Source organism: Dromaius novaehollandiae, chromosome 3 (genome assembly GCF_036370855.1).
Source record: "Dromaius novaehollandiae isolate bDroNov1 chromosome 3, bDroNov1.hap1, whole genome shotgun sequence".
Lineage (NCBI taxonomy): Eukaryota > Metazoa > Chordata > Aves > Casuariiformes > Dromaiidae > Dromaius > Dromaius novaehollandiae.
The window spans coordinates 64,115,720-64,140,040 of NC_088100.1; the positions used below are offsets into that span (position 1 = coordinate 64,115,720).

General features: G+C 39.6%; 1 protein-coding gene and 1 long non-coding RNA gene across 9 annotated transcripts in view; one reads left to right on the forward strand and one right to left on the reverse strand.

Annotated features, from left to right (window-relative positions):
* Positions 1-18,730, reverse strand: part of BCLAF1 (BCL2 associated transcription factor 1) — a 28,227-nt gene extending 9,497 nt beyond the window's left edge. For 2 of the 7 annotated variants that reach the window (XR_010388380.1, XR_010388379.1), the window contains exons 1-7: positions 17,607-17,912; positions 10,387-10,460; positions 7,825-7,948; positions 6,035-6,940; positions 3,904-4,575; positions 3,622-3,791; positions 779-884 (exon numbers count right to left, since the gene is read on the reverse strand). Coding sequence is in view for 5 of the 7 variants with exons in the window: in XM_064509035.1 (XP_064365105.1) it covers positions 779-884; positions 3,622-3,791; positions 3,904-4,575; positions 6,035-6,940; positions 7,825-7,928 (1,958 nt within the window). In the remaining 2 variants the exon portion in view is untranslated. Of the gene's footprint in view, positions 1-778; positions 885-3,621; positions 3,792-3,903; positions 4,576-6,034; positions 6,941-7,824; positions 7,949-10,386; positions 10,461-17,606; positions 17,913-18,106; positions 18,239-18,596 lie in introns of those variants that run through there. The other 5 variants (XM_064509036.1, XM_064509033.1, XM_064509035.1 and 2 more) reach the window with 4 other exon arrangements.
* A 45-nt stretch (positions 18,731-18,775) lies between these two features.
* LOC112995012 (uncharacterized) lies at positions 18,776-22,757 on the forward strand. 2 transcript variants are annotated; one of them, XR_010388382.1, is made up of 3 exons: positions 18,776-18,905; positions 19,920-20,059; positions 21,126-22,757. It is a non-coding gene; the product is annotated as an uncharacterized LOC112995012 (long non-coding RNA). The 2 variants fall into 2 exon arrangements; XR_010388381.1 differs by having other exon boundaries at positions 19,920-22,757.
* Positions 22,758-24,321: the final 1,564 nt, after the last annotated feature.

The following is a 24,321-nucleotide window of genomic DNA, read 5'->3' on the forward strand; positions in this document are numbered from 1 at the left end:
TGCGAAATATGCTGCAAATGCAAACACACAAAACATGCAGTTAGATTTTCATATTTTAACCATGGTTTTGAAGACATAAAAAGCTTAAAGGAGTATTCCAAAAGATCAGTAAGTGCAGGTAGTCCCAATCCTGCCCCTCCTCCAAGAACTCAATCAACATTCCGACACAGTTTATACCACAGTAGAAATACTTACCTGGTATATTATCTCCTATAATGGTCAGGACATAATATGGAGATAATATAGCCTCACGTGCAACACACAATACAGTACACAACCTTACATAACTAAGGCACTTAATCAGAAGTTACATTTGCACACCTACCCTCTTACCTTTCAGGTTCTCAGACTTTTTTTTTTTTTTTTTTTTTGAACAAATCCTTCTGTGAATCAACACACACAAGGACTAAAGAAGTAAAGGTGACCATTTCACATCAAAGAATAAAGATACATTACTAGACTTATTTTCATCTTCTAAACATATGCCCCTCAATATTTGAGCACTGCATATGAGAAAAATAAGTATATCCCAAATGAGACAGAAGACATGTTACAAAGCTACAGATGAAGCCAGAGTTCGCTCAAGTGAGTTTTTTTTCAAGGAAAGCTTCTCTTCGTCCCTTTTTTTTTTTTTTCTTTTAAGATGTTTTGTATTTACACAGAAACTGACAAATTACTCCACATAAATTAGAAAAAGTATTTTGGGTCCTCAAATGAAATATTAGCAGATTAACATTCTTTGAAATACAAAGTATCTACATATACAATTAATATGTACCTATGTATTTCTGGGCTCTTTTGCCGGGTGCAGTGTTCTTCGGTAGCTTTTTGATATGCAGTGAACCTCTCATTTAGGGTCATTCCAGCTGACTTGAAGTATTGCTCTGTTGGTTACAATAGAGAAACACTGTCTCATTAGTTTAATTCAACTGACACAGGTATTCTACTCCTGACAGAAAGGCATTTAGCAGGCAAAAACATAGTATTTTCAATAAATATATCAGAAGTACAAGCAAACGTGGAGCTCTCTTTACTTTTACATTATCTGTAACCCAAACAAATAACAGTGCACAGCATCACTGCAAGTCTACCTATAACTATGCCATGACTGTACTACATTTAATTCAAGCATAATTTACTGATTAGACTTGCTTCTTTTCAATATTTTCCTCTAACAAAAAAGAAAGGAGCAATTATCTGAAGTTACTTCTTTACACTTTGCCCATAAGAGAAAATAAAGTTACTTTGAGCCATGAATAATTGCAAAGAGCACATTTTACAATTCATCTCATCTTTAACTTAAAACAGAATTAATTTAGTGAAAACATTAAGTAATGTATGTTTCAGTAATTACATGAATGACCTAAAAAGTTATTTCTTAAAAGTATAAAATTTCTCAATTTGAAGTTCTGATGATAAACAATTCGAGACAAGTAACACTCTTATACGTAAATAGATTTATTTAAGCATCTGGCATCTTGGCAAACCTGACGGCTTCTCTGACAAATTTTCTCTTGCCTTCAGAGACAGTTAAATTAGCAACAGCAAAACTCATTTTTTAAACCAGCTCAACAAATGTGTTTAAATGTAATATAGAAATACATAGAGTCATGAACTATGAAATGTTACATATGAAGCAAGCTATCTGCTTAACAGGTCAACATACATCTGTATCAACTTACCGCCCGGCATCCAGTATTTGTCTCATAACCAACCATTAAAACTTGAAACGGCCACTACAAGGGTAGTGCCTCAATCATAATTCCATCAAACACAGGAATTTGAGCTAGCAACTCTGTTTTTATGCCATTTTTGCCAGGAAGACAGAAGGTTCAACTTTGCCTGTTTGGCATCTGTATCTTTCAACAGCTATTTTACTTTTGTAACATGGATTTTGCCATTTCAAAACACATTCCAGGACCTAGTTACAATGAAAAAGAAAACATCACTGGGCATTTTCAGCTCTACATTAACAAAGAGCTGTTCAGACTGGTCGCATCACACCAATAATGAACATAACTTCAATTTGTCAAAAGAGTTACTAAAATCTGATCACAGACCACAGTAAATTTGAAACGTATAGAGAGGTTCTCCCTTCAGAAACCATGATAACTTTACATATTGAGTAACTTGACCAGATAGGCTGTTAAACTGTTATATTTACCAGGTATTTGTTTAATTTAACATACAAATATTTACAGAAAAACAAGTTAAGCATTCTGTGATCAACATGTAAGAGTCTCAGGAATATTATTTCACCTAGAGCCTACACATGTACCATATAAGCCAACATTTACAGAAGCTCTCATTGGATCGAGCCTTAAATCTCTTACATATCGATAAAAGAAAAGATACTTTCATAATGAAACCATTATACTCTAAGTAAGCGTCCCAACAAGGATTTTAAAAAAAAAATCTAATATAATCTATAATTACCTACTATTACTTTCCCCTTTGCAAGTAATTCAAAATCCATAAAATCACTTGGCCTTAGTCACCTAAAATTATATATTTTGGCAACAAAATAGGAATTTTGTGGGAACTTTACATATACCTTTAGCACAAAAATCTTTGCAATTTTAGCAGCGAAGCATCTTCAGAAACAATGCTTACAGACATACTGAAACTGGGCACTTAAGCATTTCCACATTTCCCCCTTTGTATGCTGATGCAGTGGAATTATTTTCACCAGCAAGTTCTTCCATATTATTTCAGTACATTAAACACAAGAATAAGACAACAGTCCAGTGAAATAAGGTAAATGCCATATGAAAAAAGTTGATGCTCATTTCAAGAACTCTCTAGATGTCCTCACAAGATTTAAAGGAATTATCCACTCTTCAATCAAAATCTTCAATCAAAAAAACTTTGACAGTATCTGTGACCTAAATGACATATATCTACTTTGTTGATATTTTCCCCAAGAAACTGTTTTAATTTAATGACAGCAAGCAACAGTCACTACTGTTAAATCAGAAAATAGGATATATATAATTCATTTAACAGATGTATTTAGCCACTGCCAACTTCCTATAAGTGGAATTCCTGGCTCCAGCACTACCACTGTCAAATAAGACTAAAATGAAGTTTCACAGTGTATTTTAATATCCTACAGAGCACAACTTCTGTTAAGTGTTATTATTTTTTAGGACTAAAAAAGGAACCTCTAATATGCACCTGGAAATGACCTCTAGGATGTCTCAATAAGAGATGCCATTGTATTTAACAGTACAAAAGACAGCTGTAAACACAAACTGCACTGCTTAATACTAAATTAGATGTTAAAACTATTAAATTAAACCTAAAGAAGACTGACCAACATAGTATGTTTAAACTTCAATGAAAAAATTCAAATTTTATATGCTATTTAGATTCAACAAAATTTATCCAGAAACTTAGTATAAATGCTACTACGCTCCACATTTTGGGTTTGTGGAGGTTGTTTTTTTGATACTAGCTTCTGCAGCTATTATTTTTCTAATTACTTTTGTGCATACCTCAAAAGGAAAAAAATCTCACTAAACATTAAAAGAGTCGAAATCCTCCTGTACTAGAGTTATCAAACAGGCTTAAATGCAGTTGTCAGGTGTGTGTATTTGGTACAGTAAATTGAATACATACCTTTTACATGATGAACCAAGGACACTATGTGCTGAATAAATGACTCTGATGTGCTTTTGCTGGCCTGTGGCAACTTAATGTGGTCAAAGATGGATCGGAACTCTTGCTCCTTCTTGACGGAATGGACAAGTGTGCTAGCAAGCAGCCTGTCTTTAGTCAAGGATGCAGGCCTAAAATGCATCAACAACAACAAAAAACACACAAAAAGAAACCAATAGTTTAAATAAAGAGCAGTGACACTGCAGGCAGGTGGAGAACCACACTTAAAGTGGAATAATTTACCTATTGGAATCATCAAGAGGTACTGGTGCCATTTTGAGTTTAACTTCAGGGCGATGAGAGTCACTGGCTATCATTTTGATCCTAAGTGGGCTCTCCTCTCTGAAGGTGGATTTTTCTCTCGCATCCAGATTCTTGTGTAGAGGGGGACTGTAATCAAAGAGTTCTTTGAGCTTTTCAGACTTTACCTGCTCAGGTGACTGAGTTTCTTTCTTCACCATTAGTTTCTCAGAACTTTTGTCGTCTTCCTTGTGCTTATCTTTTGTTGCACTAGGCCTTTCCACTACATAGCCAGTCTCTTTAGGCTTATAACTTTTCTCTTCTCTAAATCCATCGCTCTCTCTATTGCCCTTCATTGATACTTTAGATTTGTATTTGGTTCCTTCCTCCTCAGCATTCCGGTGAGATGCAGTAGGAAAATTTTTACCCTGATCTGCCAGGACAGATTTTCTGAACTGTCTATAATCCTCTGTCTCCTCTGCGTCCTCCCCTTCAGAGTCATTAAACTTTTCTTTCCCAGTCTCTTTATCAACAAAATAATCTAAGGCTTCCTGATCCTCCCATTCCCTTTCTCCCTCTGTCCTCCCTTTTTCTGATCCTCTCTCCTTCTGGGCCTCCTTTTCCCTGGTATTACCCCTATCAAGCAGGTATACTCTAGACTCTTCATCTGTGTACCTGTGGATAGCAAAGAAGAGACTCGTAACTCTGGATTGCATTCATTCCATTCATCACTTGCATTTCTCTTTTGTGTCAATCCCACACCAACAAGAAGATACATTCCACTGTGCAGTGCAACTTTAGCATTTAAGTTTTTGCACAGAATTAATACTGTACCCACAGTCATTCATGTTATTTGAAGCATGTGAAGAAAATAATGCCTTTCTGTAGAACACCTAGAAATTCTCTGCTTAAGTTTATAAAAAAAGCTAGTGGTTTGTTTGTTTGTTCTTTTTTAATTGGTACCCAACTTCACATATTCTTACACCAGTCATTTTGTCAATCGCATGAAATTTGGCAGTTCAGACTGCAATTCATTTTTGAATTCCTTTTAGTTAAAAAAAAAAAGTTAAGAGTACCATAAAAAAAAAATCATTTTCAAGATCCTGCACATTTCTAAGAGAGGTCCAAAATTTGACACTGGCTTAATTCATTCACTGTATTATGCACAAGCAGGGAACCTTTAAGAAACAGCTAAACACAGGAACTTATTTAGAAATTAATGCATATTTTCGCTACCGCCTTATCTATACAACATTTTCACATAGGTCCCAGCACATTTACCAGCTACAAAACACCTTACGTAGGGGAAGTCACATTTTTTGGTGTTCTAGCAGTATATTAAGTCACTGACTGGACAGATTCACTTAAAATCATGCAGTCAAATCTATTTAGCACAGAACACAGCTTTGCTCTATAATTCATTTCAAATGAAATCCACTAAAGTAACAATAGAACTGAACAGTCTAATGTCAGTACGGTTTTTACAACCTTTTTTCCCCAATTACTGTTATATCAAACACACCAGCCATTAACATTCTAAGAACAAATTTAAGAACTTCACATTAACTGGAAACATACATTCAAGTTTAAACAGATTGTCCTTCACGTCACTAAAGTTACATTCCAAGAATACCAAGACCTACCCCCTTTCATAAGCAATGCAAGTCAGGGCACCAAAGTTGTCATATTGCACTACACAATTAGGAATGAATGCTGTTTATGTTAAAAAAGAAATCATTGCATGACACTCGGGTTTTCACAGACTTCCAGAAGATTTGCATCTCAAACTATATGAAGCATTAAAAGCTTAAAGTACTTAAACAGAATTCACCTTGTCAAACAAGCAAGTCTGATATACTACTCTGATTAAGATTTTCCTAACAGACTATAAGAAAACATACTGTAAAGGAAAGGGATTGTTCCTGAAGGATACAGGTCCCCATCTTTACTAGTAAATGGCCAAGAGTGTCTTAAAAGAGGAAAAAAGCATGCATTTTAAGCTCAACTAGGTCAGAATTAATAAAACATTCAACAGCATTCAATATTGCTTTTTCCAAATCACAGTGAAGATCTAGTCAAAATTCAATAGATGGCATTTTAAGATGCAACACTAGTTTTACAGTGCAATTCTTACCTTTTCAGAAACTTTCCACCTTTTGCAGTTTCCTGTTCTCCAGCCTCAGGATAAAATGAACGCGCTCGAGCCTCCTCACGGGGAGCACTCTGTGCTGGGATTGTCTTTGCAGGGCTTCTCCTTGAAGGGATGTGATGCAATGGGCTATTCTGAGAAGGACTATAACGACTAGAACCATTTCCAACAGAACCAGAGCCAGACCTCTCAGGGCTATGCTGAATGGAATGGGAATGTTGAGGTGTGTCCTTTGCTGAGTGGACTGTGCTAAGCAAAGGGGCATCGGAGCAAGATGAACTCTGACTAGGTGGGGTGGCAATAGAAGGACTATGGGGTGACCTTGGACTGTTATCATATGCTGAAAGGCCAGGCCAAATGTCGCCAGAAGCTGCTGATGATTTGTTAAAATCGTCAAGAGACTCTGATGGATCATGTTCAAATGTATCTTTCTGTTCATCTTGTGATTTATTTTTCAAAGGGCTGTCTTGCAAAGGAGCCCCTTCAGTTTTCTTTGCCTGCTTTTCCAGAGACCCACGTCTTTTGGAAGAGACAGGTGATTTGCTGTATGGGGATGAAGAACGAGATGAGGAGGACCTTGGGGACCTGGAAGATCTGTAAGATCGACGAGATCTGCTCCGGGACCTCTGGGAAGACACAGACCTTCGCTTTGGACTTCTAGAACGTGAACGGCCTCGCCTGGGGCTTCGGGAGTGTCTTCGGTTCCAGACAGGCCTATAACCTCCACGATGATATCTACCACCTCCTCCTTGATAATACCCTCTACCTCTTCCTCTGTAACCATAGGGGCGTCTCATTCCTCTATTATTTCTGTAATCTCTGCGATAATCTCTAGAATAAACACGATCCCTGCTGCGAGATCGTGAATATGTCCTTGACCGAGACCTAGAACTAAAATTAAAAAGCAAGCATTAATATTTGACAACTGAAGAGGGGGAGAGAAGAAAAAACCACTAAACCCTAAATCACTCACATGCAGTCTGAATGATAAAAGAAGCAGGCCTGATCTTAAAGATAACATAAGTTCTACAATCTACCTTTATTATTTTTTCCTGTTGCATAACAGATTATAATAAACATGCCTATACTCTAAGGACTGTGAAACTCTAGAATTTGGCACCACCTCATTAAGATATTACCAGCCTCAGTGGCCCAGCCTAAGACTTTATTAGAGATGACCACTCAGTAGCACAGCTTTCAGTTCTTCAGCCACCACAGTTCACAGCCTCAAATACGGACTTACATCACCTCCAGTTTAATTAATATGCCAGCCTGTGGACTGCAGCTGCTGATGAGGCAGTGAATATTCAATTCAGCTACTCCTGTTATGGGAGCTGGTAATACCCACTAGTAAAAAAGAGGAAGAAAAGGCTGAAGGCAACTAAGGCAATTACAATCAGCAAGATATAGCAAAGCTTATCTGGTGAGCCTTAACTTACTCAACATGTGAAAAGCTACATGAGAAACACAGAACAATCACAGAGAAAGACTGGACATAGAAAACATCATGTGAAGGGGAAGGGGAGAATCAAACAAACCACAAATCAGGAAGAACCGTTAGCATTCTGAAACTTTTTTGAGATACAGGAAAAGAGCAAAACAGTAGAGCATTAAAGTAACAGAAGTTACATTCAAAGCAGAATATACCTATTGTCTAAAATGAAAGAAGATCCCAGGCTGACTTTTGCTACAGCATTATACAAGTGAAAAAACAAATTTCCAGACAAAAAACAATATACTAAACCAACTTTTCATGCAGTAAGGTATCAATTTACCTGTATCTCTTTTTTCTAGAATGTGATCTGGATCTTGACCTAGAGCTGGACTGAGATCTGGACTTTGATCTTGAAGAATGTGATCTAGAGTTAGATCGCCCCATTTTTCCCAGTAGACACACTCCTTCCCAAAAGGAAAAGCAGTGAGGAGGGGAGGGGAAAAAAAAAGGGGAGGGGACTATTTAGAGTCCATGTAAATCATACAAATGAACAAGATTTTTATATTATAAAATGAGATTATCAGAAAGAGGTACAGAATTTCCTAAACTAAAGACCTTTGAAGAGGATAAGGGTACATTTATTAGTAACTTACAAGGGCTCAATGTATCACAGTTTAAAGAATGTAAGACTTATTTAACACAGCTATAGCAAGCAGCTTGGCTGAAAACATAAAGCATATCAGTAAAAGGTTTCCCGAGTTTAATTGGAAACTGATCCTGTAAGTAGGAGAGAGGCAGCAACAGAAAAAAACATTTTTGCGAATTAAGGCAAGAAATAATGGGAGCCTGGACTACTACACATGTGTTATCAAGAGCTAGATTTATTTTTTTTACTAATTTTATACAGTTTTAACAGTTAAGTTTGATTATAACCTAAAAAGTTTTTCTTGTAGCTGCCCAAAGTTTTTTCAAGTGAAACCTCTGACCTTTCTACAATTTAGGCTAAAACCACTGTGTAAAGATGAAAACGGATTTTTCCCTCCGTACTCACAGCAAAAAGATCACTCACAATCCATGCACCTGTACCATCATTACAGAAAATATATCTGTTTGGCTTAGCATTTGTTTATTCCAATTCTGAACTACTACTTATATAAATATATAAACACACAAAATTCTTGCTATCTGTTGGGTTTACAAATTCCTTGCATTTCCAACACACCAATCCTTTCAGAACTTCATAGCCTACTACAGTCAACCTTTCATATAAGCAAAAAAAGAAAAAGCCCTGAAGTATTCTGTCCAGCAGTAGATAGTTTGAGCCAAGAGCATTATTTCTCTTAACCACACGTATTAAATCTAATTAGCCTGATCCAATTTTCCACCTGTCAACATGCCCACCATGCATCTTTTTAGGATAAGCTAACTTTTTAAACTAGATGTTGTTAAAATCTTAACTGGCTCTGGATTTTACAACTACCTAAGTAATATGTCTTACAACAGAATTCAACATTTTTCAACTGAACACAAGCTATCAAAACTACAGAGGATTATAAAGCGATGAGTCCTAAAATAAAATAAACCCACGATAAATTATTTATAATCATACTAAAAATTTATAATCATTGCTATCCATAAACAAAAATGCACACCTTTGTTCTTTTCTTTCCTGATCAGTGTCTGAAATACCCCAATTAATAACAACTTTGCCTCAATATCATTTTCTTTTAAGATTGTCAGCTTTAAAAAAAACAGGTCACATGAGATGAACTTATAAACTGTTAACAAGTAATTGCATTTTCAGGCCTTAGTATGCTCAGGGTCCAAAATTATCATTGTTCACCATTGATTATGTGTGTTATCATTGCTTATGTTTTCTGTTTTTTGTTTAATAACTACTAACACTTGGCTTTTATATTACAAACATACATAAAAGCCTAGAACTAGTCTATTGAAAATAGAAGTTCAACTTGACAGGCATTTTTTGTCATAAGGAATTATATATATATATATAAAACTTTTTCGTGGTTTGGGAGATATCTCAATTGTGCTAGGGCAAAAGAAACAAGCAACATTATAAACTTAACTTTAAGAAAATTTCAGAAACTTTAGGCAAGCATAAGCAAACCGAAAAGAAAAAAGCAGACCAATCTTTCCCCTATCACTGGTTATTCCTGTACCATACCACTTTCCTCACCATGGTAGCACAAGTGTTTGTAAGGCCCCAGAGAGATCTGACCCCAGCTGAAATTCACCCAACAACAACAAAAAAAATTAATTTTAATGTGCACTAATTTTCCATTTAACTGAACTAAGAAAAAATTCTTTACCTTGGAGAAGAATGTGTTGCATGCTGTCTTTAAACTGCTCTTTCCATTAAAAAGCAAGCTTACATAACATATAAGACATCTTTTATTCATTGTGTTCAATTAAACTCACAGAAAGTGCCTTAAAATCTCCTATGCTCATCTGCTCACAGGCCACATAGACATTTGGAGTGTTTAAACTATTTTAAGACATGAAGCATGTCAATTTTCTCCAAGTATGACAGAAAAAAACCCTCTAGTTATCAGGGTCATACAGCAATTTTCAGACCAAAATTCATATATGCAGCACAAGTTCATAACACAACCCAATCTCAGCTATAAAGGAAAAGAAATCTGCTTGCAATTTTCACTGTATTCAACAATAACATTTGTATTCTATGTAGGACAAGTAGGTATAGGCCGTTCATTAGTTGACCTTTAAATGACATATGGAACACTAATTTCAGAAAGATGTATACATTTTAGGCTTTTGTTTTTAAATCACAAGCATAAATTTTAGAAAACCAGAATCAATTCTCATTTCAAATGACTAGGTTAAATCAGAACATTTAAAAAAAGAATTAAGTTGATCTTACCTCAAATCTTTAGTCAGTGCCAATGAAGCAATTATTTTATGATTCTTTATTTGTGCTTTCAGCAATTCTGATTCCTATGTAACAGAAAAAGAGAAGTCATAGGCATGCACTTTTACTACAGGACTTGGGCTCAAAGGTAGAGACACAATTTCCTTAAATTGGTTCAAACATTAATCTCTTTATCATAAAGAGATAACACACAAGAAATGCCAAATTTACTGCTGGACTTGATGTTACATGTAAGACTGAATCAGCTCAACAGCCACTGCCAAGAAGGGGCAAATCCCACTCCCCTTCCATACCTGATCACTCTTCCTTCAGCCTTGCTTACAGCTGGCTTTACAACTCACCATCCTCACTTCACAACAGGCCTGACTCTTCAGGTTCTTCAAAGAGTAGGCTCTTGATACCCCAGAAAACACTTTTATGTGGCTAGGTTATCAAACTGAACTGGCTTAGTGAAGGGTCAAACAAGAGAGACGGATTATAGGAGAAAGAGGACAGTATGCAGCCATGAGCAGGGGGCAAGAAGGGCAGTGGTAAACAGACCAGTACACACTGTAACATACAGCTCTGCACTTAACCAAAGCAATCATTTAAAAAAAAAAATTAGGGGTGGGGAGCCAGGACAACAGTGAAAGCTTTGTCATTAGGTTTCTTCCACGCAACATTTATGTAAGCATTACTCATGTCTTTTTACATTAACTATGTACATACATGAGCGTGAAGTTCATTTAAATAACCAACATTTCCTTCTTTAAAAGAGACTTTGCACATATACAGAAACAAAGCATAACTGAAATAATGAAACTGATCTCAAAAGTACAAGCCTTTCACTGCCTTCAGCTTTTAATTACCATAAACCCTTAAAAAATACGTATACATTTGTAATCTGACTCAACATTAAGAAAACTTTCCAATTCTTCTGAAGTGACTTGGAATTTTGTCACAGTTCAATACAAATAGGATAAATCTCCCAGTATTTCTGCATCTCAACAATTTATTCATTACAACCAAACCAGTAAAGACATTCAGGGCTCCTAAATCATACCTGTTTACAGAGGTTTTCAATGTATCCTTCATCTAAAAGAATAAATGTAGCACTTGCAGTATTTATAAAACCTGCTTTCAAAAGTCCACTTACCATTCCCTAGTAGTGACCAAGATATTTCCAATTTCTACAAAAAATATGCTTTAATAAGATTAAGTTTTTAGTTCTCATCATCAGCAAGCATGAGTCTCTGAAGGAGCACAGCAGTATAATGGATGATTTCAAATCTTGTCTGGACAAAAGGCAAGATGGTATTAGCTAACACAAGGTAATTAATGCATTCAAAAGTTTAGCACAGAAAAAGTAATACACACTTCAGCTAAATGGGTGAAGTTCAGTCATATGTTTTAAAGCAATATTTAACACTGTTCAATGCCATCTCTAATTCCAACTTTTAAAGGTAATTTGTGTTAGCTGAAACTCAAAATCCCAATTTAGGCAAGGCTTTAGATCCTGGGTATATAGATACAAGACAGTTTCTTCACCTTTAAAACACCCAGGCTGAACAACAGAGTTTAAATTACTTTAGCTCAAACCCTGACAGCACAGAAATTTTAAGAATCTTTTCCAGCAGCTTGCAAAGGTGAGGGGCAGCTGCACCCTTCTATTTCATTTTTTTACAGCCACTGGATACAAACATGCCCAACCGGCAGCTACGATCTATTTGCTACCCTTCTCCCTTTGAAAATCTTTTTTGATTAATGTTATGGATATATAATTTTAAAATAAGAGTTTTGAATAAAAAAGCATAAATCTTTAATAAAGAAAAAATCATAACTATTCCCAGCTTTGTTTCCATTTAATTATAATAGGTAAAAACTTGACACATTAAAACCTTTCCCCCCACCAAACAGCTCTCATACTTAGAAAAATAAATCTATTTAAAAATGAAAAGACTATTAATCTAGCCTTGAACAAAAGTCTGTCTATACAACTATTCTCACAATATGCAAGAATCTAAAGCTTGACTTACACGTTATTAATGCTGCTTTAGAGAAGGACAGTGTACACACAAAATTATGTAGGAAAACAGTTCCTTTCCAATAGCATACTTCCACGTTTCTCACTTTTGCAGAAAGTTTATCTTCCTCTGAAAGTGTCATAACTACAAAACATTGTTTCAAGATACCAAATAAAATCAAACACAGCCTCTTCCTGTAGAACCTCCTGTGCCCATCACCAGTCTGAAGTCATTATAGCACATCATGTTAAATAAGAGCAAAAGTGGAAGGGCAAAGAGAGGTGCTATGCATCATATGTTGCCATGCAATGACATCAATTGCTAACTCAATGACTAGTTGCCTCACCTTATGAAACTTATCTCTGAACTAATCTCAGAAGAGACTCACAGAGTGCCAAAGGTGTACATGAAGAACATGACAAAACATTATTACCACTGAGCACTGTCTCTAGCAGTAATGCATGGTCTATGCTTGAAACACCAGAGCTGTAATTTGCTGGTTTTGGCCACTCAGCTTCCCCCCCGCCCCGACTTTCCACCCCAAATATAGGAAAAAAATACTGGGCTCTTGACCATTTCACTCCCCCTTTTAAAAAAAAAAAAAAAAAGTATGTTAGCAAAGGTCCTCCATAATACGTTAAGCTAGAATAAGCTGGCCCTGCCAGTTTAAAGAAACAGTCCCATCTCTCCTATCCTTTATCTTCCTTGTGTTCCTGATCATCTCCTCCCTCACGCCAGCACAAATAATTTTTCCGGTATGCTTCACTGTACAGCCCCACGAACACTTGGGCCAGAACAGGGAAGTTGCAGTAGCAGCCAGATAGGACTGCTTCCTTCAGCAACAGGGCAGTCTTAAAGCATCCATGAAACTACAGTATTACGTACACTGGTGTCTGCTTGACAAAGCTATCAGCAACAAACGTGAAAGCTAAGCTTTTTAACAGTATTCACAAGCAGCTTTTCAAAAAACAAATATACAAGTTACTACACATCACCCTATAAATCTCTAAAAAACAAAAATGGATAGTCTCACTAGCTTCAAATATTGAGTTGCATTCATGACAAAAGAGGGAGTCAAGAAGAGTTTCATAAACACATAACAGCAGGACCTTTGGGTGTCTTGCATCAGCCTCAGCCAGTAAGTGGGGGCCACAGAGCAAAAACAATATATACACAACTATATCAGGTTTACCCCACTGCAAGCAACACTATGATGAGGAAGTAAATTTCACTATTAACATTTTGGGGTTTATTTTTTTAAATGTGTGTGTATATATATGAATGACAAAGACAACTATTTCCAATTCCTTTCAACCCTTCTTTTTAAAAGCCTTTTTACACCACTGGTGTTAAAGTTCCCCCAGAGTACACAGTAGACAGAACATATCTGTTAAGCACTATTTTAAAAGTTCTTCTAACCATGTGGAAGTTTCTAAAGGCATTTACACCAGCAAAATACCACTTCCTCTTTGTTTCATTATTTTAGCCAGCCTTTATTTATACTTAGTACTCTATAAGTCCCATGCTTAAATATTACTTAAAGGTTGTCAGTAACTTTTAAGTCAAAATCTTATTAAAGTAATTCACAAGCTGTTGCCAAAATGCAGTTTAATTTAAGGATTCAGGCTTCAAAAGAAATGAGGATTATTCCTCCAAGACAAAACAACAGGGTATAGAAAATCCTTCAAAAAACACACAGAATTTGCAACTCTTGCTCATAATACACAGAGTTAGATAGAAGTCAGTTTTATCAAGACAGCAGTTTTAAGGCATCTAGTCAGTGCTTCTACATCTGCCACAAAATATCCATGTTTTCTTCCTTTCTGTGTCCACAGGCTCAACAGTGGCACATCACAAATAAGAATAGAGGGTGTATCACTGGTGAATGTAAACCCTCACCACTGGGATAATAACTGTGTTTTATCATTTATAGTATTTTAAACAATACCAAATCTGCTCAAACTAGCTTGGAATACACAAACAAAAGCTGGAAAGTACTTTTTTCCCAATTTTATGTTCTTCGTATGTAACAACCTTCATTATATTCAGTTACACAGACAGAAGAGACTCAAGTAAGAATTACAGCATGAAAATTCAACTGACAGAAAAAATGTGTGTTTCAATTCAATCATTCCTTTACAGAAAGTGATACCAGGATGCTGGTTTTTAATTAAATTTGCAAATATTTTGTATCAGTAAAATCAGCCCTGTAAAAACATCATTTGACTATTTCACATAGAAGAACAGCTATAGGCAAATATAAGCATGTTTCTCTAACTAAAAAAGTAGAAATCAAAGTAACTACCTTAAAGAATTTTGTCAATAAAGAAAAAGGAAATTAACATGTTTTTAGACCTACTTTTTTTTTTTTTGATAGTCATTGTTAGGTTTCATACACCATCAGACAGTATTTCAAAAAACTTCTTATGGCCATCTATGAGCAGGCTGCGGGAGAAAGAGGAGAGAAAAGGGGAGAAAGAGGAGAGAAAAGGGGAGAAAGAGGAGAGAAAAGGGGAGAAAGAGGAGAGAAAAGGGGAGAAAGAGGAGAGAAAAGGGGAGAAAGAGGAGAGAAAAGGGGAGAAAGAGGAGAGAAAAGGGGAGAAAGAGGAGAGAAAAGGGGAGAAAGAGGAGAGAAAAGGGGAGAAAGAGGAGAGAAAAGGGGAGAAAGAGGAGAGAAAAGGGGAGAAAGAGGAGAGAAAAGGGGAGAAAGAGGAGAGAAAAGGGGAGAAAGAGGAGAGAAAAGGGGAGAAAGAGGAGAGAAAAGGGGAGAAAGAGGAGAGAAAAGGGGAGAAAGAGGAGAGAAAAGGGGAGAAAGAGGAGAGAAAAGGGGAGAAAGAGGAGAGAAAAGGGGAGAAAGAGGAGAGAAAAGGGGAGAAAGAGGAGAGAAAAGGGGAGAAAGAGGAGAGAAAAGGGGAGAAAGAGGAGAGAAAAGGGGAGAAAGAGGAGAGAAAAGGGGAGAAAGAGGAGAGAAAAGGGGAGAAAGAGGAGAGAAAAGGGGAGAAAGAGGAGAGAAAAGGGGAGAAAGAGGAGAGAAAAGGGGAGAAAGAGGAGAGAAAAGGGGAGAAAGAGGAGAGAAAAGGGGAGAAAGAGGAGAGAAAAGGGGAGAAAGAGGAGAGAAAAGGGGAGAAAGAGGAGAGAAAAGGGGAGAAAGAGGAGAGAAAAGGGGAGAAAGAGGAGAGAAAAGGGGAGAAAGAGGAGAGAAAAGGGGAGAAAGAGGAGAGAAAAGGGGAGAAAGAGGAGAGAAAAGGGGAGAAAGAGGAGAGAAAAGGGGAGAAAGAGGAGAGAAAAGGGGAGAAAGAGGAGAGAAAAGGGGAGAAAGAGGAGAGAAAAGGGGAGAAAGAGGAGAGAAAAGGGGAGAAAGAGGAGAGAAAAGGGGAGAAAGAGGAGAGAAAAGGGGAGAAAGAGGAGAGAAAAGGGGAGAAAGAGGAGAGAAAAGGGGAGAAAGAGGAGAGAAAAGGGGAGAAAGAGGAGAGAAAAGGGGAGAAAGAGGAGAGAAAAGGGGAGAAAGAGGAGAGAAAAGGGGAGAAAGAGGAGAGAAAAGGGGAGAAAGAGGAGAGAAAAGGGGAGAAAGAGGAGAGAAAAGGGGAGAAAGAGGAGAGAAAAGGGGAGAAAGAGGAGAGAAAAGGGGAGAAAGAGGAGAGAAAAGGGGAGAAAGAGGAGAGAAAAGGGGAGAAAGAGGAGAGAAAAGGGGAGAAAGAGGAGAGAAAAGGGGAGAAAGAGGAGAGAAAAGGGGAGAAAGAGGAGAGAAAAGGGGAGAAAGAGGAGAGAAAAGGGGAGAAAGAGGAGAGAAAAGGGGAGAAAGAGCCCCTACACCACAATCTTTTACCCCTAGCCTGAATCTAACAGTCCATGCTGTGTAGTTGCCTAAATACCTGCATCCTAGCTTCCTAGGGCTCTCCCTGCTGACCCTCTCTGAAGTCCTCCGGCCACTACAAGTCTTCTGCATCCCCAATGGCAACAGGCCCTTCCCCCGGTACACATCTCCCCCCACCCCCACCCCGACCCCTCGAAAAGAGCCAAAGGGTGAAGATTCCCTCAGCCACAGCCTTCACCCGATGAACTGCTCCTTACAGCCAAGCCCACAGCAGCCTTGCCCAAGCCAGGGAGCCAGCTCTCAGGAGAGAAGCAGTCACACCCAAAGTACTGATACTTGTATCAGCAAACCTCTTCCTGCCTTTTAGCACAGTCCACCACTCAACGCGGAAAAGGATGAGCAGGAGGAAGCAATTCCCACCCTCTCTGCCACAACAAGTTGCATGCTTGGAGCGCACCTCTGAGCCACAGCCTCTGCCTCCTTCTTATTACCCCCACTCAGCAATGAGATTATCTGAGACAGGAAAGAGGAGGAAGGAGGAGAAAGACGACAGCTAGGCAGCATTTTCCTGGAACCCCACACACCATATCAACCCCTCCCACTCTGAGAATAACTACTCTAAGGAATGTTTTTACACATTTACCTTAAAACAACCATTACTCAAGTGGTAACTACTTCCTGGGTCAAAAAATTCTTTGTTTTGCATGTCCCTTCCTTTGCCATAGCAAAATTTAACTGCTATTATTAGCGTAAAACTTTGATCTCTGAGATAAAAAAGAGACAAGTTGTACTGATTTGGTAAATGATCATCCTGACATACAAAACAAGGATCTAATGAAAGGTAACGGGGGGGCGGGGGGAGTTTACAAACAAACAAAGGGCAAGATCCTGCGAAGGTTTTATACCGAAGCATGCTCATCACTCGAAATATAATAGCTCCTTTCAGCAAGTGACACAAAAACCACTCCAATCCCGTGTCAGCTTTTGCTGATATTTTCGAAGCAGGGTCGTCAACATGCACGGAGACAAGTCGAAACAGAGTATTTAAGGTTCAATCGCTTAAGCAGCAACGATGCCCGAAGGGAAGTTCCCCAGTGAGTGTAAAGGCAGTCCCAATATAGGGAAGCATCCTTTAAACCCAGCAGCCTCCCTCCTCGGAGGGACACCGCGAACCTAATAGGGAGATTTCCTGGCAGTAACCAGCGCTCCTTGGCGATCCCCGCGGGCCCACCTCCCGGCGGCAGGGCGGAAAAGGCTGCAAACCCCGGTCGGACAGGACGGAGGCTAACGGCAGCAGCCTCCCTACTCCCCCCCACCCGGGGGGGGCTTCCAGGAGCCGGGAACGAACCCGGGGCAGCTCTACAACCGCCTCCCGCCACCCTCTTCCGCTCTACCTTCGTCCCCAGGGCGCCGACCAGGCCTGGGCAGAGCGATGCCGGCTCGGCCCGACTCCCTCAGGAAGCGTCGGCTGCCCGCGTCAGGGCGGCGGCGGCCGCCCGGCCCCCCGCCAACGGCCGAGGCTGCCCGGCCCGGCCCGGCCCCTCCCCAGGACGAGGTGGGGGAGGCGGTTAGGTCTCGCGCCGCGGGGGGGACCGGCGAAGGCAGCGCGTGGCGACGGCGGGGGCGGAGGGGAGAATAATGGCTGCGGAGCGCGGAGGTCACGCGGCGGGGAAGGGCGGGACGGCGCGGCGCGCGGGCACCGCGCGAGCGCCGCCGAGGGGGAGGAGACGGAGGGGGAAGGAGGCTCGCCGCGGCCTCCCTTCCCTCCTCCCCCCCCCCCCCCCCCCGCCCCGCGGCGGCCTCCCCTGCCGCCGGCTCGGCCGCGGCTACACGCGCGCCGCCGCCGCCCCGCGAAGCCTCCCGGCGGTCGCCTCCACCTCCGCCCCTTCCTCACCTGGCGGGCGGAACTGCCGGCTGCCCCGCTGCCTTATCACAGCTCGGCCGCCATTTCCCGTCTCGCCGAAGGAAGAGACGCGGGGCCCAAAGGGAAAAAAAGAAAAAACCACCATAGAGAGCGGTGGGTGGCCACAGCCTGCTGGGTGCGTCACTTCCGCCCTGGGCGGGAAAACGTCAGCACCACTAACCGTCTGCACGCCATCTTGGTTTTGGGTAGCCGTCCGCAAGGAAGATGGCGGCCCACGCGGCTGACGGCCAACCGCCGCTGCGGGGACTGTGTCCCCGGGGAGTAACGCGGGCCTCGCCGGGGCCCCGTCCTACGCCCCCCACCCCCTCCGCGGCCCTGAGGGGCCTCTGTGCGCCGCCGGCCGCAGCTTCTGCCCCCTCCCGCGCCGCCGCAACTAAAACCTGTCGTCTTTTTTCCTCTTTTTCCCTGAGGAGTGATCTGAGGGGACGGGGGCCCTGCGGCTGGTCCGCTGGGGAGTTACCTGTCGGGGAGGGAGCGCATCCATCCACAAGGGTTGTTTGAAAGGGGTTATCTGGAAAGCGGAGCACAGCCAGCGGATCAGCATCAAGAGGCACTTGAATCTGATGCTCTCTTGTACCAGGAAGGAGATCTCGCAGCAGCAGCACTTTACTGCACTAGCTTTTGCAGCAGATGTTTGCATATCGCTTGGTTGCAATACATCAGTGCAACGTTTGGGAAAAGCGAACCCGAGGAAATTACTTGCAGTGTTTCTGTACCATCAAAAAGCGGTAAAGGGCTGTGGGTGAGCGGTCTTGACAGATGCACAAAGGTGCGTGTCAGCTGAGTATGCCCTGAAATGGCAATTCAAATCTTGTACTGCTGATTTATTTTTTTAAAAGGTTTTTGTGAAGTATTTCTGGGGCAATAAAAAGCTATAAATAAAAGAGGAACAGGAAGAGGTACATATGGGTGATTTTTGCTGAGTTTTTAAATTAAATGGACAATGATTGGGTGGCAGCTAAAAACAAATGATGGAAAAAGGAAAGGAAAGTGGGGAGCAGCCATAATGTCTTAGTTTGTTCCATCCTTTGTAGAGAAAGTAATGTGCTGCATATATATTTATATAATTTATAGTGTTGATTTGCTGATATAACGTACGATTTCTTTTGACCAGCAAGTCATTTCCTTTGACCACATACCCTTCTATGCAGGCTGCAAACAATGAGTAGCTCGTGCTGTAACATAAGCACACTGGAAGATTTTAGTTATGACCGCTTGTAGTTAACTGATGAGCAGCCTGGCCTACAGAGACGCAGTTTACTTTCTTCCTTGTTTAAGCTTTTTCCTTCATGCAAGGGTAACTAACTTGTAGGTCAAGTGCAGCTCACATGCTACAGCTTATGTTGTAACCAACAATAAGACTCTATTATAATGCAGAGGCTGCTTGATAATGCACTTTTGGGAGAGAGCCAGCTTGCTAGGGCTTGTGAGGTTTCCTGAATTATTGTGGGATTTACTTGCCAGCAAAACCCCATTTTTTAATGATCCTGAGGATCTATGGGATGCTCCTGTCATCTCTCATTAGTGACTTTGTCTCTGAGCTCTCCTTTCTATCTTAGTGGGATAGAAAGGACAGTCACTTCTGCTCTTTTCTTTCATCTGTTGTTATATATAAGATCCATAATTAGAAGCTCTCAGAGTTATTCATCATACTAAGTGTCCAGAAGGAAAAGAAAATCTATAACATGAAACTTTTGCAAATTTTTTTTTATTTCAGATATATGTGTCTAATGGTAAATAGTACAGATCATTTCAAGTTTTGTTTATTGTCTTCTTTTACCAGGAATTTGACATTTGAGCTGTAGATGATGTGATTCACAGTAGGGTCCACTGTTAGCAAGAACATCAGAACATGCACATGTGTCCTGAAACACATCATACCAGTGTAATGTTGCAATCATCTGCAGAAATATACTTAAAAAGGTAATGTTCTGTTCTCTGAGGATATTTTCTAAGAAACACAACTTGACAGGTCTCTCTTTGCCTCTGTTTTGAGAGCTGGTATACTGCTTCAAGTACTTGATACCATGTCTGTGGGTGGTAATTTCACTTACAAAATTTCAAATGTTTATTTTTATTTGTGGTAAGATCAAACTTCTAAGATATGTAGGCACCTCTGTCTCTTTGTTGCAATACCTTTGTCACTTTAGTGGGGCCTGTCTTCTGCTACAGTTTTTTTTCCTGCCAAAAACATATTTTATTTATGTGTTTATTCTTATCATAGCACTTCACTTAGTAGTTCTGGGCATAACACAAGGTACCACTTTATTTGAATGTAGAGCAGTCCACTTCAGAAAGTTGACAATAAAATACAAGGTTTAAGGCAACAGAAAGATACCAGTAAACAGGGCAGCACAATAATACTGTGCCATCATTGGCCCAAGCCAAACTCATGCTGCCGATTAGTATTCAGTGAGACAGATAAGTATTTGTACATTTTTTGAGGGCCAAGGTAGAAAGGAGGAATCACTGGGGAAGTCCATGGTGAATAGTCGGCAGTGAAACAGAAGCATTGTGCTATCGGGGCAAGTCATGCTGCTGTTAAGTGTTACGAAGTGATAATGTAGCCTCAGCTCCAAAGATGTACCAAGAACAAAGAAAGCCACAGAGGTTTTTTTTAATCTTTTCAAAAAAATGGAGCATAAGCTTGCACAAGTCAGTGGCCTCATGTCTCATCTTTGAGCTGTTCCTTTCCATGCAGCTGTTCCTTTACAATAGAGATTCACACTTAAAGCAACTTCTGTAGTTAAAATCTGGCTCAGTTTTACACACACAATAACCTCCTCGGGTTATTTTTTGTCAATTCATGAATGAGACAAGTTCAAGGGAGCTCTGCACAGGGAATTCTTCAGTAGATGGCACTCTTCTCTCTGCTGAGGGATTTGATACAATGAGAGCTACTTCCTTTATGTTCTACAGAAATCGCAAGGAATACCAATAAAGCTCTGCCTAACTATGCAATAAAGTAACCCCTCACTGTTTTTCACAGATCTGGAGCTCTCAAGTCCTGGCGCCTGGCTTCCTCCCTGTTTAGATCATGAAAGTCTATTTCTGTTCAGTCTGAATTCCTCTTGAAATCTTAATGGTGAATATTCTTTATTTTTTAAAAAAGAGCTTAGTAGTAGTTATGTAAGTTACACGCATCAGAATTTGAGTGTAGAACTATTCAGCTTGTGCAGCCATTTTGCTCTAGTTCATGGTTTTATGTTACTATTCTGTCAATGACAAATCCAGTTTAAGAACTTGCTAAACTATCATCGGTGTGTTGATTTTTTTGTTGCTCTTTGAAACCACAAAATTTCATAGATCCAGTTTAAAAAGCAGTCACACTGAATTAGTGTAAGTGAGGCGGTAACATTAGGAAAGGGGGCAATAAAAACCTGCCAGGCATTAGGGGGCCATCACCTCTTAAATCAGATCTGCTTGATAACCAAGTAATACATAGCCATGGCTTTACAGCTTTCTAAAGTGTACATTGTTTTCCTTGTCCCTGAATAGGAGGGTGAGAGAAAAGAGTGAAAATAAATTTGTATAAGACAAAAGATTGCAAGAAAAAATTAAGTGCGGCAAATTCATAAAATGCAAAATATAAAGAGATGAATTAGTTCATATTTTTAAAGTTTTGGATTCTGGAGTCATATTATTTCAATTCACTGCTTTTTAAGCACTTCTTTAAGTATCTCTTTTATTGGACTGGCGCACTTTTCTTCATCCTTGCCTCTTTCCTATGCTCTCCAAAAGACCCTTAGCCACTCATTAAAACCACAAAGATGGTAATATTTCTAAAATCTGGAGCCTGGAGCTATCATATATTCATTTTCTTCATTTAAAAGGGAAGGATTTGCTACCATGGTTGAAATAAAGCTGTCAGCACCTGTTTTTTCCAGTATTAATGCTGGAGCCTGAGCATTTTGACCTGTTGGAATGAAGAGGCCCTAAGTAATGTGTGGAAGAGGAATATGAGTATTATTTGTGTACATCCCTACAGTGCCAGTCAACTTTTGAGCAATGGAAAAGTATGCACCGTTGAGAACTATTTAAAGGGCATCCTATTACAAAAACTGATTCAAGCAGTGGCATTCTACATGAGGGAAATGACAGCTGAATTTAATGACAAATAAATGTAATCTTAGACGTCTTTTTCTTTCTTAATTCAAAACAAAGCAAATCGGCTCCTCACGCATAAGGGACTGGAGCCAAGATCAATGCTTTCTGTCCTTGGGAGAAACTACACAGCAGCTAAAATGTTGGACCACTGTGCTACAAACATGGCATAAATGAATTACCAGCACCTTCATCTCTATATCCATTCAGTCCTGCAGCTCTCTTTTGAAAGAGTAACAGCTACAAAATTCATCTATTATCTGGCAAATAGATTAAAACTTTCAAATGCATTTCATACAGAATTCCAAATAGTCTTCACACAGGAAGGTTACTAATTGGGAACCTCTTACTTTTGTTCATGGCTGAATGGAGGTGTGTTGGACAGGCTTTTTTTAACACTTTACAAAGGAAATGATTTTTTACATTTCTTTGGGGAAAAAGGGGGGATGTGAGGTGTGAGGCTTCTTTTTTGGAACATGTTCTTTAAACAAATAAAAGCAAAATGATTTAACAGTAATCTGGTACTGCTAATTTTTCCTTTATTCTTCTCAAGACTTGAGCTGTCATTTTGTTCAATCAGATAAAGAAAAATATCTATGAAACTGATCAAAAACATTGGGTTTATGTTTAACATCTATAAATTTACAGCAGCTATTGTGAATTCAGAGGAGGCACGAAGTCCCACAAGTCAGCCTTGTAAACTTGCTTTCAAACAGTAGTTTCAAATCAAAGAACAATTTCCTGACTGAGTCACCAGGATAGCTATTGGGATACCAGAGTTTTATGCCTTTAGGCATATTGTAACCTAATTTTCAGGTCTTGTGAGTTCCTTTAACTCACGTTGATTTCAAATGGAGTTCCAAGGGCTCAGCACCTCTGAAAACTGTTTTTAAACCATTGTATGAATGTCTACCTTAGAGAAACTTTGGAAAGCTGTTTTGGTGTTTGTAATATATTTTGAAATCCCTAGTAAGAATCTTATAGAAATGCAGTCATTACTAATGACTACTACTCTTAACTTGTAACAGTCCCATTTTTTTCCTCATCCCAGTTCATGTGGGATGAGCAATTGTTCAAGTTACTGTAGAAATGTCACAGAACAATTAAACTTTACGATTCTCTAGCCAGGACAGAGTAAGAGAAAGAAGGGGCATGCAGCGGTTTGCAAGAGTTCCTCCACCTCATTGCTATTAGGATGGAAGTTCGAGCATGGAAGTTCATGAGCAAAAGGTGCAGGCCCAGTGGTGGCAGAAGTAGAACCTAGCAATCATGCAGGTTCCCCACAATTTATAAGATCCCTACTGAACAGGCGCAGAAGACATAATGAGAGAATAGGCTTATGTTAGCCTAACTTTGGATGATTTTAAGAAGCAGGACAGAGACCAGATCTCAGTGGGCTTGCAAAGTTGGTCAAGGAAGCAGCCAGAAAAATTAAAGTCTTGGTTCCTTGTAAAGGATTGTGTGTGGAGGAGAGGTCTCACACCAGTTGGTTTATGGGGGATAGGTGGCTCTGCCTGCACTGCTTGGTTTTCATAGTCAGGAAACTTGCACCATGCATAAGAGAAGAAATAGCAGTAGCCAGACAGACCTGTGAGATTTGGGTGGAGATCAGTGTTTGAAGATGTGGGTAAAACAAAGGGCTGGATTTTCAAATGTGATTTATTTAGAAGCGTAAGGTGCATTAAAGGATAGTGAGACTTTTGCTTATCAGTCCTTCATGGATTTGGAAACATTTAACAAAAAGTACAGTTGACTCTAAAACTTATCAATAAATGTCAAATGCAATGGTTAGAAAAAATCTATCAAATCCATGAATAAAGTGATAATAGAATAATAATGAAGTGTTAATAAAAGTGAGCAGCACTTAGCAAACCAGACTGGTTTCCTAATGAAGGTGATCGTGAATCAAATCACATTTTACTGGAAACCTCAAGAACATTACAAATATCACCACATATTACATTATTTAGAGCAAGGTCATTTGTAAAACTGTTCAGCCAAAGGTGGCCACAGGCACCAAATTGGTGAATTATGCAAAAGGATGGAGCAAAAGGAAAACTTCCCTTTTCCCTTTCACTTCC